At 31.6% G+C, this 15,173-nt stretch overlaps 1 protein-coding gene across 7 annotated transcripts in view; it reads left to right on the forward strand.

Annotated features, from left to right (window-relative positions):
- LOC148627579 (filamin-C-like) overlaps nucleotides 1-15,045 on the forward strand; it is a 67,338-nt gene extending 52,293 nt beyond the window's left edge. For 6 of the 7 annotated variants that reach the window (XM_088575350.1, XM_088575305.1, XM_088575356.1 and 3 more), the window contains 17 exons: nucleotides 380-421; nucleotides 1,263-1,386; nucleotides 1,667-1,807; nucleotides 4,044-4,172; nucleotides 5,888-6,061; nucleotides 6,460-6,621; nucleotides 6,825-7,028; nucleotides 8,044-8,196; nucleotides 8,687-8,815; nucleotides 9,145-9,210; nucleotides 9,958-10,122; nucleotides 10,680-10,781; nucleotides 11,018-11,407; nucleotides 11,688-11,858; nucleotides 12,269-12,484; nucleotides 13,409-13,612; nucleotides 13,881-15,045. In XM_088575350.1, the coding sequence (XP_088431476.1) occupies nucleotides 380-421; nucleotides 1,263-1,386; nucleotides 1,667-1,807; nucleotides 4,044-4,172; nucleotides 5,888-6,061; nucleotides 6,460-6,621; nucleotides 6,825-7,028; nucleotides 8,044-8,196; nucleotides 8,687-8,815; nucleotides 9,145-9,210; nucleotides 9,958-10,122; nucleotides 10,680-10,781; nucleotides 11,018-11,407; nucleotides 11,688-11,858; nucleotides 12,269-12,484; nucleotides 13,409-13,612; nucleotides 13,881-14,068 (2,760 nt within the window). In that variant the 3' untranslated portion in view covers nucleotides 14,069-15,045. The remainder of the gene's footprint in view (nucleotides 1-379; nucleotides 422-1,262; nucleotides 1,387-1,666; nucleotides 1,808-4,043; nucleotides 4,173-5,887; nucleotides 6,062-6,459; nucleotides 6,622-6,824; nucleotides 7,029-8,043; nucleotides 8,197-8,686; nucleotides 8,816-9,144; nucleotides 9,211-9,957; nucleotides 10,123-10,679; nucleotides 10,782-11,017; nucleotides 11,408-11,687; nucleotides 11,859-12,268; nucleotides 12,485-13,408; nucleotides 13,613-13,880) is intronic. The other variant, XM_088575322.1, reaches the window with a different exon arrangement.
- The last annotated feature ends 128 nt before the right edge of the window (nucleotides 15,046-15,173 follow it).

Consider the following 15,173-nt stretch of genomic DNA (forward strand, 5'->3'; position numbering starts at 1 on the left):
GATAAAATTTTTGTGAATATTTAAGATAGTATTCCTGATTATAGAAAGAAATAATTCCTTCTTCTCTTGGCAAATGATCTTATCTACAATTCCATTTAGCCAGATTTTAATTGTGATTATATTGCAATTAAAGCATCTTGTTAAACCATGTAAATTTTGAATGTAAAAATAAACTCAATATTTGTTATAAATCTAGCATGCTTACATGTACTAGAAGGAGTCACCTGTATGTTTTTTGCAACTGATCTCTTCAGCATAGTTGCATAATCATCTTTGTTTTAATGCTTTGAATTTGTATAATTGAAAAGACCACCATGTATAGTAACTGTTAATTAACTGCATGTTAATTGCATGTCTGACTGACTTCACCTTATTTTAGGCTGTTTCACCTGAAGAATATGAAGACTACCTCAAGCAACCGGTAAGATAACAGTCCTCGTAGGCCTCTTCTAAATTTATCCACAAATGTCCTGGTTGGCTAATTTATAGCCTTATTGTTTTCTTGTAACAATGGTCCACTTCTTAATTTCAAGACTTTTTTCTTGGATGGGGCATCACAATTTATTAAAAATTAATGGACACATTCTTCAAAATTATAAAAAAAACAGGAAATTTCAGATATTTGAAATTCATTTTTAAGACCTCACCCCAAAAGGAAAATCATCTTCAAGCTCATGACTGTTTATCTAACAAAGGCTCTAATAAAAGTTAAATCCTCCTATTTTATGTAGAATGTCTATATCAGTGAAGTTAACTGCTTGTTTTCACAAAGTTTTGTCTGCTTTATCATTAAACACCTACATGAATCTTGCATTGTTTTAGCATGATGTGCCAATTTTATTGATACATTGTGTGATTAGCATACCTAGATATTTTTTGTTTTTTTTTTCTTTCTATTTGATGAAATCACTGTGCATAAAAATAACTTTCATAAGATAAAGGAAGAATCGTAGATAGATTGATTGCATGCTTTTAGTGCATTCTTTTATAACTGATAAAGTTCCTCTTCATTTTAACAAGCTGAAAATCTTACAATAGTTAAACGTTGCCAAAAGCATGAATGTATGTAAATTCAGTGTTCTTTGAAAATTTTCTTTGCTTTGTTTTAGGAATAGTTTTAAAATAGACAATTTTTTTCATTTGTCTTTTCTGGGTTATAATTATTGAATGTAGAAAATTCCATCAGATGAAGAAATTATTGGTTTTCCCCAATGTCTTCAGAAAAATATACAATTTGAATTTACCTCTGTTTTTTTTTTTAGGTAAATGAAGATCTGATTTCTGCGGATACTGTTGATTCTGTTAAGGGAGCTGCTCCTGGATCAGGATTATTCCAACCAGTTGATTTCTGTATACCTGTTGGACCTATTTTCAACTTTGTATCAGGTGAGTTAACTCTATGTATACCATTATATGTTCAATGTTGTCCATCTGTTAATGATTAAATTGTATATCCGAACTTGTCATGCTCTTATTTATCTTCATGATTAAACGGGGTACTCTAACTTTTTCTGCAATGTTTTTATCATGTTTTTGCAGAATAAAATGTTTTAACAATGATTTCTCAAAGCATAATTCTATTACCATGTCAAACAAGCTAAAATGAGTTTCATCTGTTTTTCTATTTTACCTTATTGTCTTGAAATTCCATTTCTTTTTTTAATAGCCTACATAGTAATGCCTTCTGGTAAGAAAGCCTACCCTAAGATTGAGGACAACAAAGATGGTACTGTCACAATCCGTTATCAGCCAACAGAGACTGGATTACATGAACTTCATGTCAATTACAACAATGAAGAAATTGAAGGTATGTTAAGTACCACTTTACCTAAGAATCATGCGGATGGTAACATCAGTAGTTTATTGTCAATTTCTTAATAGTGTAAGTGCACCAACCATGTGACTCTGGTAATGTGAGAACCAATAAATGGAGTGATAGAAGTAAAATAGAGAAAATATTGAATAGTTCTATTGTGATCTGTTATTGGGAAAAATGGTGGGAAATATACTTTTTAATAAATTCTCTAAAGTGACTGTTTGAGAAATTACTTTCCAACCTCTTATTGTTATTTTAGCATACAGTTGAGTAATTAGTGTTTTAATTGATTATAATAAAGTTGACAAAACTATGACCTTCTACCTTTGATATTCTTTATTTGCATAATTCTTACCAGAACTTGTACTTAGTTTGTATTAAATGGTCAAACTTATGTTTTTTTTTAATGATAATGCACGGTTGAGTACTGGTATATGTTGACTTTGTGGGTTTCAGAATAAATGGTCTACTTCCCCTTCTTATTCCCACATCTTTAATAAGGTATTATTGAATTTGGAATTATTTTGGATTGAAGAAAAAAAGTAACAAAAATTATTTAGAAAAATTTCTACTACTAAGGTGGTTAGTCATGCCATCATGACTGAGGGGGTTAGTAAGTTTTCCATGCCTTTTCTTATTCAACTAAACTTATCTCTTAGCCATGTTGGCATGACTAACCCCCTTAGTAAGGGTTAGTTTTACAAATTATTTTTTTTGCCATTTTCTAAATTCCAAAATAATTCCTAATTTAGATAATACCTTTTTTGGACTCTGGCCATTTCAATGGTACTGCTGCCTTATCTACAGCCCTGGTTTCTATAGGATGATGGAAAAAAATTCTTTATAAAAACAGATTTGGTAACACATTTTTTATATCATACAAACTTGTGTCACATATACACAAAACTAATGCAAAATTTTCAAATAAAATACTTATATCCATATTTTTTGTATGATGACCAGGTAAAAAGCTTATCCATTTGAATATAAATAAAAACAGAAACCATGTGCTTTTGGTCTATTTTAAGCATGACATGTGTTGACCTATTTTAATTATCAAAAGCTCCTCAAAGAATTGAACACATGTCAAGCTAAAAAATGTACCAAAAGCACATGGTTCCTATTTTCTCATTTACATGAGCACTCCTACAATAAATACACTGTATGGTGATATTAAGTTAAATTTTGCATTAGATGTAATGGTAAACTTTTTTTTTTGGTGGGGGGGGGGGGGGTAAATGGTTTCAAAGTTTGTATGATGTTAGAAATGTGTTTGACAAAAATGTAATAAATTCCAATGGAAATCTTATTTTTAAAGATTTTTTTTTCATTATTGCGTAGAAAAAAAATCAATAAATGCATACTAATAATGTTTGATAAGAAATTGTTTATGCCAGGATCACAGGTTCAGTACCATCCAAAACACAATTAAATTAGTATGCTGTCTGATGTAAATTGTTCAAAACTTTATATAAGAACTGACAACTGACCTTTGTTGATAAGCAACATTTGACAATTGCACAGAACTTGTCCAAGATCTTACATTAATAATTAAATGTGCCACTAGTTTCTTGTTAAGTATTTAGTTTTATTTCTGCCAGACTTACATTGTTAGATCTCAAACCATTTGATTGTTATCTCGATACATGTAGTTGGCATTTTGATAACTTCCTTCTCATAAATAAGACCTAAAACCAGGTTTGGGGTGTACTATCATAAAGTAGACACAATTTCTACATGTATATCATTGGATCAGATGTATATTGATTATGATATAAGAATTTTATCAGGAACTGGTATTACTAGTACAGTTGGATTACATAATAACTTGTGTAGCATTGATTTGTATTATAGTTATCTCCCATTATCAGTGTTGTTTAGGTTTTATATTACCATGGTTTATAATCTTCTTTTTCTTGATTTGTAAATTATGATGATCTTTATTGGATAATTTACTAATGTTGGTTTTAAAGAGATTCATATATTAAAATAAGGATCCAGTTTCCTCGGTCTTTTGTTAATTATTAACTATTAATGTAATCCAACCTCTATTGCATACCATCAGTAGGAACAAGCCTAGAAATTGAATCCATACAGGGTGCTAATAATTTGGTCATATTTACATTTTTTTTTTGTAAATACGACTGATATTCTTTTTTTTGTGGGGGGGAGGGCAAAAAACAAGTACTTATGTATCTTTGATCATAAATTATTTCTTAATTTTTAGGAAGTCCATTTAAATTCCATGTGGATGCTGTAAACAGTGGACATGTCACTGCCTATGGGCCTGGTCTAAGTCATGGAATCGTCAATGAACCTGCTTACTTCACCATTGTTACAAAAGATGCTGGAGCAGGTATCAAGTTTCAATCATTTTTATTCAAAGCTGCAATTGCTGAAGTCAGTTCTTTAATTTTTGAAGGAGGTTAAAATAGTTCAAACTAAAAATTATCTCCAGTATTTAATATTTGATCACTTGCACATAGAATCTGTATGTGCTGAAAAATTAATGCATTTAATGGTATGAAATAAAACTATTAAGGAATTGCATGTGATGAAGTAGTTCCACAATGCATTACAAAAGAATTGTATCAATACATTACAATATCTAAAAAGATATGCACAATAAAATGTCCAAAACAATAGACGTTGAAAGATTTACTATTAAGTTAAAACAATCACAATCAATATTGAAGTTTTGCTTGATTCTAGTTTTGTTATAAAGTCTAGACACATAAATATCTAAGTAAACGAACATTTTTATTAATGTAGTTATTTGTGAAGGCGGAAATGCCTTTAGATCAGTCCTGTGGGATTTCAATAGAATCTCAAGTAGAAATTTTCATGCAAATCATGTAATGTTTGCTGCCTTGAAAGTCATGTTTGTAGTTTATTGTGAGATTTCTATATGGTTATCCTATATTGGTCTGTTAGGTTCTATAGTGTTGAAGTATTTGTCTATAGAAGTTCTATATTGGTCTGTTGGGTTCTATAGTGTTGAAGTATTGGTCTATAGAAGTCGTATATTGGTTTGTTGGGTTCTATAGTGTTGAAGTATTGGTCTATAGAAGTCCTATATTGGTCTGTTGGGTTCTATAGTGTTGAAGTATTGGTCTATAGAAGTGAAAATGCTATAGGTTGCTGATTTTGCTTCAAATGTTTCTTAAAGCATCTCATTTACGAAGTTGACTGATACAATGGATACCTAATAACTTTTAATTTAAGTGGAATATAAGATATGGTGATAGAGAGGTACGGGTGAATACATATTGCTATATTGAAATTTGATCCATATATTTGGAATAAACAAATAATTTACACATTCAGTTCTAACTAAATAGATAAATACACTTTGTGTCTGATAAATACTGGTTCAGAACCAACTATATATGATAAGACTTCTGGATAATTTCTGGATTCGTTTAAGCATATTTACTAAGTTGCATAACACTTTTTCTGGCTTCCATCAAAATTTTTTCTGTGGATTATATTGTATCTGATGAGGTAAGAAAGTACATAACATTTGATAATGAGAATTGTGTTTTTTCTGTTTCTCATAGTGTGTATAGTAATATTTGAAATCTAGTCAGGAATAATTATTTGTTGTACGATGTCTGTGACCAAGGATGACCAAGGTGGATATCAGGAATATGATAATTTGCTTATACTATATTGAATTTATCAATATGATTTTTTTTCTAATCATAAATTACTTCATGAGAAACAGTGCTCATAGATAGTCTAATTACAATGCCTTCTATATTGAGCGGAGAAAAACATTGCAGATTTTAATTTTGTGATAATTTGTTTTAGGTGTTTCTGATTTGATTTAACTTAATTAATTTTAACACATCTGTGTGTTTACTGCTGAAAAATTAATTTTCTCCAATAATTGTTCCCGACCAGTAGTATGTCTTTTTGCTATATTGGGAACTGGATGTAATTACTGGACTATTCAATCTTTTTGTTGTGAGTAGTGTTGGGAGTTTATTATGGAATTAAACTAATTACTTGTCTAGTTTCCCATGCTGATATAAAATAAAATAAAATTTGCCTGTTTCATTTTTTCAGGAGGTCTCTCTCTGTCCATCGAAGGACCATCTAAGACAGAGATTAAATGTAACGACAATGGCGATGGTACTTGTACAGTAAGCTACATCCCTACTGCACCTGGAGAGTATAACATCACTGTAAAATTCGCTGGTCAGCACATTTCTGGATCACCATTTACATCCAAAATCACATGTGAGTATTCCAATAATGCATGGTTTTCCATTCGAAGAATTCATAAAAAATGGCTTTTTTTTAGTTTTTCCAATTGATATATATGCAATTACAGTGGACATACTTGTATTTTGTGGTGGGTTTATTGTTAATTATTTTGGTGAAACTTTGTTAAGTTTTAGAATGCCCTGAGTTGCCTGTCAATATTAGAACATTTTTCTAATATGTGAGCCTTAGTAAGCCAGGTATTGGTACTTAAAAACAACAAGAATAGTTATATATTTTTAATTCCTTTAATAAGTGTGTTAAAACAATTAATTTGTTAAAAGTGTATGCCTAAATATATAACAAATACCTGGTTAACAATGGAATACTTACCACTACTTTTAGAAATGATGAAATATTTTTATTTTTAATAGCTCCACCAGGTGAAATCAAAAGGAAGTCTCAGTTTGGTCGCAGCAGCGAGTTTGAACTTAAAGTTGTTGAAGAAGATATTAATAACTTAATGGCCACAATAAGAACGCCATCTGGTGTTGAAGAACCTTGTCTACTGAAGAGATTAGCAAATGGTCATTTAGGTAAGTTCTTTTCTTTCTATTGTGCTATTATTCAAAATTGGTTTAAGCCCAAATGGATTAATTCTGTTGCTAGATTCAGTGACTTTAATAATAGGTTAGACACCCTTACTCCCAACAGATGTTGACATTCTACATTTCTCAAACATTATGTCCCAGCTACATTACTCCATATTGCTTCATACTCTACATCTTATATTTTGCAGGAATCTCATTTACCCCACGTGAAGTAGGAGTGCATTTAGTCAATGTATATAGAAATGGTCACCACATCCAGAACAGTCCTTTCCAGATCACAGTTGGAGAAAGTGAACTTGGCAATGCTAGCAAGGTCAAAGTTTACGGACCTGGTCTTGAACAAGGCAATGCTAATGAACTCAACGAATTCACTGTAGATACAAAGGATGCAGGTATGTATAATATATTTATAACTGTATAATGCCCTGATTCAATAATTCTATTTCATTATTTAGATAATTACATATCATAGAATAATGAGCTATTCTTATTGTTTAAAACATGATCCTGTGGTACTCGTTTGTTTAAATGTCAAGAGGGTACTGCCACAAGATAATACTTGGGGCATTACCACTCAGTACTGATAGTTTCTGAGGGTACTACCACATGATAATACATTAGGCATTATCACTCAGTACTGATAGTTTCTGAGGGTACTACCACATGATAATACATTAGGCATTACCACACAGTACTGATAGTTTCTGAGGGTACTACCACATGATAATACATTAGGCATTACCACTCAGTACTGATAGTTTCTGAGGGTACTACCACATGATAATACCTTAGGCATTACCACACAGTACTGATAGTTTCTGAGGGTACTACCACATGATAATACATTAGGCATTACCACACAGTACTGATAGTTTCTGAGGGTACTACCACATGATAATACATTAGGCATTACCACACAGTACTGATAGTTTCTGAGGGTACTACCACATGATAATACCTTAGGCATTACCACTCAGTACTGATAGTTTCTGAGGGTACTACCACATGATAATACATTAGGCATTACCACACAGTACTGATAGTTTATTTCATGAAATAAATGTAATAGTTGCTTATGTAGAGAGCATTTTCACATTAAAATTGACCGCCATTGGGAAGTGAAATGCCTTCAATATTGATAATGCCCTCACTTGCGACTCCAGGTATTATCAACATTACAGGTAATATCACTGTCCCATGGGCAGACAATTTATCATGACAATGCCCACTATATAATCAACTATTGTATAAGTATCAGCTGTAGGTAGTTATACTCTCTTACCTTAAAATTTTGAATAATAATCTTTATGTATTTCTTTTCTTAATGAGATGTTTTATTATACAATGCTTTTTTTTATTTAATTATTGTATTAAAGTATAATTTAAACTTTGCTTTCAATATTTCAGGTTATGGAGGACTGAGTCTTTCAATTGAAGGACCCAGCAAGGCTGATATTGAGTGCCAAGACAACGAAGATGGAGCTTGTCGTGTCACATACAAACCAACAGAACCTGGAAACTATATTGTCAATGTTAAATTTGCTGATGAACATGTTCCAGGTAAATACATTTATAAAGGATATATTAAAATCTGTCATCACATGTGAAATATTAAGTTTAATTAATCGATGGTCTCATATTGACTGATCTGATATACACACTTGATTGAAGGAAATGCTCTGAAAACTGTAGTTAAAATTTAGCCTGCGTTATATTGAATGTTCTGATAGTGAAAGTGACCTTTGTTCGACCTTGATTCCATTAGTGATCTTGTATCACTGTTTATAAGCCATAAATATCCTTACTTTAATGATATACATGATGATAAGGAATACTATGAAGCCAAAATTTCTGTATTATTGCAGACATATAGTATCTGTTTCAACTTAAGGTGAACTTCATTAAGTTCATCAGCTATAACAACCGTCATGTATAGAGGTTAGTTTTCAATTTGATATTAATCTACAATTTAAAATATTATTGATAAATTTCAACATGTATGTGTATTTTAATCTTAAATATATTTTTTTCATTTTCTTATAATTAACAGGAAGTCCATTCAATGTGAAGGTTGCTGGAGAGCCATCACCTAAGTTGACAGAGAGAATCACTCGTCACAGAGAGGCTGCTGATGTCATGCACATAGGAAGCCAGTGTGAACTTAGTCTTAAGATTCCAGGTAGGTACATTTTTTATGGTTATTGGTCTTTAATAGATCTAATATAGCATTTACAGAACTTAACAAATCAAGAGCTATGACGTGTAATATAATGCTCCTCAGCTATAATTTAAAAAAAAAGTGTTCTTTGAAAAAAATAAGTGTATGTGCCTTCATTATAGAAATTTCTTTCTCATGAACATCTTCCATGGCTCTGTAGTTTCATTTAATTACTCTTACATTTTCATATTTTTTGTCATGACTTGGTGAGAGACCACCCTTAAATGTGTAGATAATTCTATTTTGTTGCCGACCTCTTTATCATATATATCCATTAATGTTTTGTGTAGCATCTTTCTTCATGAAAATGATGACCCATGAACAGATAGAAGCCATCTTAGTACAACAACAAGAAGGTTTGTTGGGTGAATCCCACAAACTTTTGAATTCCTCCAAAGAGTGTTTGATTTTAGTTCTAGTCTTTATTTGAGAGATCCATATTTTAAGCCACTATAGTTAATTTGAGAACATTATACCCTATCAAAGCATGATGTAAAAATAATTTGTTTCATTTGAATTTCAGGAGATTTTTTACCGCTATTTAGATATAGTAATTTGAGTGATTCCCTATGATTTTAATAATGCAAATCATAACAAAGAATTTTTCAACAGAAAATCATTATTTTATTCCACACATTTTTCCCTATATTAATTGATAATTTCACAAAACTAACTAACAAATGCCAAAAACTTATCTCAAACAATGTTTTAACAACAACTTTGACAATGTTTCTACTCCACCCATATTTTATATCACTGGTTTGTTACTTCACATTTGATATTTGTTTCTATATATAAAGTGAGCATGATTTGTTCCTATGTTAAAGTTGACTGAATTGCAGTGGTAGATAAAACAGTCTTAGTAAATTAGATTGCAATAGAATGCATTCAGACACGTACTTAAAATCATACCATATAAGGAACTGTCTATAAGATTAGTGTTCTGTTTAGTTATATACTTTACATTTAGGCTTTAAAATGATAAAGTTAAAAAATCTATTATTTCATCTTTCATTTTGAGTACATGTAAATGCCGGCACCATTATAGTACTCCTTAGCTAGAAAACATATACTGAACTTTTTTGTGTTATTTTTTTTTTCAGGAACCAGTCCATTTGACATGACAGCCTCTGTCACAAATCCATCAGGAGTAACAGAACTTTGTGATATAGTTAGTTTAGATGATAATCACTATAGTATAAAATTTGTTCCCAAGGAGATGGGTGTCCACACTGTAAGTGTCAAACACAAGGACATGCACATCCCAGGTAAGTGCTACCACTACTTTGGTCTGAAAGTTTGATGTTGTAGAGAGAGGGAGAAAGTGGACACGCTCTGATGTATTCTCAGCCAGTTTCAATTCTAGAATAAAATTAATGCTGAATCTCCTAGTTCATGTGTGAAAACATCTTCCTATAGAAAGTCTGAAGTTTAGCATATAAACATACTAAATGACTTACCATATTCACTGAGACACAAAAATACTTTTAAAAAATGGTTATTTTATTAGTTATGCCATTTTGTGTTTTGGCCAGGGGAGGTAATTTACATTAATGAAGATATAAAATTTTGATATTATTATTAAAATAGGAAACAAACCTAACAGATTTTTTTTTATAAGCATTAACAAGCAATAATATTCCTTGCATGAGGAATAAGAAGAAAATTTTGCATGTTATCTATACATTCAGAATTTATATTTATTTCCATCAAAGCAAATGCATATCCAAGATAATTGCAAGAAAGGTTTTGAATTTTGCTCAACTGGTCCTCTAACTTTTTCAAATTGGTTTCAGTTTGAAATTTTTTTATATCTATTTTCCAGGTAGTCCATTCGAATTCACAGTCGGTCCCATTGCTGGTGGTGGATCACACAAAGTCCATGCTGCCGGACCTGGTCTTGAGAGAGGAGAAATCAATCAACCATGTATGTGTTTTTAATAAAGATTTTGTTTAAGTTCTAATACATTATAAAGAAATATGCTCAGTAATTAATTATTGTAGTTCATTCTGCCAAATTTGGATCCAATGTCGGTAAACATTTTGAATGACCTGTATTACTTTGAAGAATTATATGATAAGTATGTAAAATTGACAAGTGGCCATCTCCAAAGCATATGTGAAGAATGGACGTACTTTAAGATTGTGTTCATCTTGTTATAGGTGACTTCAACATCTACACCCGTGAAGCTGGTGCTGGTGGCCTATCTATTGCTGTAGAAGGTCCATCAAAGGCGGAGCTTGACTTTGATGACAGGAAAGACGGATCATGTGGTGTAACATACAAAGTTGCTGAACCTGGAGAATACTTAGTTTCAATCAAATTTAACGATGAACATATTCCAGATTCACCATTTAGAGTCAATGTTTCTCCAAGTATTGGAGATGCCAAAAAATTATCTGTTAGTGCATTACAATCTAAAGGACTTCAGATTGGCAAACCTGCCGCTTTTGTTGTTAACTTCAATGGTGCTCAAAAAGGAAAGCTCAAGGCCAGAGTAGTGGCCCCATCAGGAGTAGAGGAGGAAGCAATTGTACAGGAAATTGATGATGGTTAGTGTTTTTCTATGGCTGTTTTATTATGGTAACTCAAGTTTTACAGATAGGCAGAGATTGTTGTTATTATTTTACTTACTTTGTCAAAAAGTAGTGGTAAAATGAGAATTTTTGAAAGTCTGTGTATTGTTTTCACAAAAACATATCTTGATCAAAAATCAGGAAAATTCTAGTAAGCAGGGATAAAGAAGGATTTCTTATTTGTTTAATTTTTACTTTTTAAATGTACCTGAAGAATTCATGAATTTATTGATTAAATGTCTCTATATGATTGTAGGTCAATATGCTGTTAGATTTATTCCAAGGGAGAATGGAGGTCATAACGTACATGTATTCTTCAATGACTGTGAGATTCCTGAAAGTCCATTCCGTATCATGGTAGGAAAAGTCGACTGTGACCCAGGAATGGTTCATGCTAGTGGTGATGGTCTAAGAACTGGCCAATCAGGTAAGGTCTTAGAACTTGCTTAACAGGTAAGGTTATCAACATGGTGGTAAGCCATTAGTTGAACCTTACTAGTTATAGCTTTAAATACAGGTGTTAACCTTACATGTCATGTATAGTTTTTAACTCTGTATGCATATTTTTCTTTATGATGTATGATAATCTCATCTTTATGCTCAATAATTGTCAGCACAAAACTGGGCTGCATTGACGTCTTAAAGTTAGTATAGTCAGAGAAAGTATCTAGGAGATAATGATAGCTGAACAATGTCCATATTGAATTCAAATGGAGAAAAAAGAAAGCCTTTTTAAAAGGCAATCATTTATAAACTGATAGTCATTCAGTAACTTTGAGTTAACTAAAATTATGTATTAGCAGTACACTAGATTAACTTAGAAGTAACTTGTTACAGGTCAGCCTGCCAAGTTCTTTGTCAACACAGTTAATGCTGGCCCTGGTGCCCTTGGTGTAACAGTTGAAGGTCCTTCCAAGGTCAAATTAGAGTGTACTGAAAAGGAAGAAGGATATGAGTTTACATACTACCCCACAGCTCCAGGAGATTATCTTATTACCATCAGATATGCTGGTGTTCACATTGCTGGTAGTCCATTTAAAGCTAGAATTGAAGGTATGATGGTGCATGTATTAGAATTATAAGAGGTATATTTCATCTGGAAGGGACCTAGGAATTGAGATTAATATGGTAATTAATTGGAAAGAGTGAGTAACCAAAATATGATCACGAGTGCCGAAGAACGCCTAGATTTAACGAGTGTGCGGAACTTGTTCCGCTTGCAAGTTAAATTTTATTGCGTCCATGGCATGAGTGATCATATTTTGGTTATTCACAATAACCAATTTATTATTCTATTTATTATATAGATTTCCTCCATTATTCGTTTCTAATTTCAACATAAATTTCAAAATTTGAGAACGGAGGATTTATATCAAAGTTGTGGGAGAAAGTCCAAGTAGTGAAATTATCGAATTTATTTCACAGTGTGTATTATCGAAATTTATTACACTGGGAACATTCGATAAAACACTGCTATCTGTATATTAAAATTGTATATCACATTTCAAATCAGAACGAGTGGTGATTCTATCTCTTGTTAAAAATTGGACATATCTTGTTTCAAGGTTTACCATACTGTGCAGTTCTTAAAGATTAGGTTTCAGAAACCATTCCTCTACCTATTTTTCATAAGAAAGAAATGATAAGTTGCTGATAATCATTTAGTATTCTTTGTGTAAGGGACATTAAGTTTTACTGCTTTACATATGTAGATTGGACATCTGTTCATAAAGATAATATTCAGATAAGTTAAGTAATCCTTCAGTTGTATGAATCTTGTTTTGATATTTGGCTGTATACTTATATTACTGGAAGTTCCAAAGTAATACCACGGGTGTTGTTAGGTTGTACGTGGTGTTTACTATTGGTCTTGGTCATACATTAATTCATTTAAAACTCAATATAGGCAGGGGTATCGATAACCTATGAAAAAAATCTCTGCTAGTTTAAGTAAGCAACAAGCTTTTCTGGCTTTAGGACAAGCTGGACCATCAGATGTTATCCAACATGGAATGTCCCAAGTGGTTGTAGAAACTGTCACAAAGACCAGTGTGATGAGCAAGTTCCAGGCTATACCACAGTTCAAGTCAGATGCTAGCAGAGTTACATGTGAAGGAAATGGCCTAAAGAAAGCCTTTAGAGGAAAGCAAGCCACATTTAACGTTGATACAAGCAATGCTGGTATGTTTATCTTGATTAAATTTAGTTATTTATATTGAACGTTTGTTTTATATACATCAGATAACCATTGTTGTAAAATATGATAGATATATTCCTGAACCAATTGGCAATTTGTACAAATTAGAAAATTGTTCACTCAATTTAACTGTGCAATTGAGGTCTCTTTTGACGCAATTAACATACCAATTTTAGAAACCACGATAAAAAAACATTCATAGTAATACATTTTCCTGGCTTTTTTGTATAAAAACTTTCCTCTGTGTTTCAGGAAACAACATGATGTTTGTTGGTATGATGGGACCTAAAGGCCCATGTGAAGAATTGTGTGTCCACCACAAGGGAGGCTATCAATACAAAATCAACTATGTTGTAAAGGAACGTGGAGACTACATGTTGATCGTTAAATGGGGAGAGGAACAGATCCCAGGCAGTCCATTCTGTGTGCACGTAGAATAAACAGCTCCCCATCACCCCCATAAAGCAATAAATAAAGAATGAATGATGACTTTCATAAAAGTGAATTTGTATGAGTCTTTTGGAGGACGAATGCATGATATGCTAATTAGCTATAAATGTAGATCACTGGATCCCAATATCAAATCATATATTGTTAAGATTGTTTGTTGATATTTTATATACATTATGTTTGGTTCAGTCTTAATTTACTTTCTTTGCTTTTAAGATTCTACAAATTTTTGTCAGTGATTTACATATATGCTTATGTAGCAGAAATTGCTATAGTAACAGCTCCACATTATGCTGAAAGTAGACTGAGACTGAAGAGATTTGTTGAAGAGATGTAATATGTTTATGGTGCTTTTAATTTAATGTGTTTGTTAACTCTTCTTGCCTTTTCTGACTTACACATCTTATGCATAATTTTAATTTAGACACAACGAAATGAAGGATTTTGATTATCACAATACTCTGTTATGAAAAAAAAAGAATTGTACAAATGTGTCAAATAATGTTTCCACTTTCTCCACTTTTTATTGTACATAAGGGTAATATGATGTTATTGTATGAGTGCTAAATGTTACATATACACTTAAGTATTGGATGCAACGTGTTTAACTATATATTGTCACAATGTGCAAAAAAAATATATATTTTTGTTGAATTTCTTACTGAATTTCATATGCATTTCTTTTTATTTTTTTCTTGTTAAATATTGTATATAAAATTTATAAAGATATACATCTGGAATGTTATTGTTTGAATTTTAAATTGTTTCTCAAACAATAAACTTGCAATATTCATCTTAGAGAACAAAATATTGTGAAATCTTTTTCATCTTGCATTTAGATAAAATGTTAAAAGTGAAGTTTATCTGAAATGTGTTGAAGTTTTGCCATATAAAAATTCTGTAGCCATATTTTTGTATGTAGAATAGGGCATTATATTGATCATTAAATAAACTTTCTATAAATACATATATGCAATTTGCTATTATTGCCAGGGAGAATGTTAAAATGCAAGTGGAAAAAGATTTCATGCTAGATAAAAATCAAATGTATGTTGTTTTCATTTGTAGCATGACCATTATTCATCTGTGAATCAC

Source organism: Perna viridis, chromosome 1, assembly GCF_037379345.1.
Source record: "Perna viridis isolate PV_CMFRI_1.1 ecotype Kerala chromosome 1, ASM3737934v1, whole genome shotgun sequence".
In the NCBI taxonomy this organism is placed as follows: domain Eukaryota; kingdom Metazoa; phylum Mollusca; class Bivalvia; order Mytilida; family Mytilidae; genus Perna; species Perna viridis.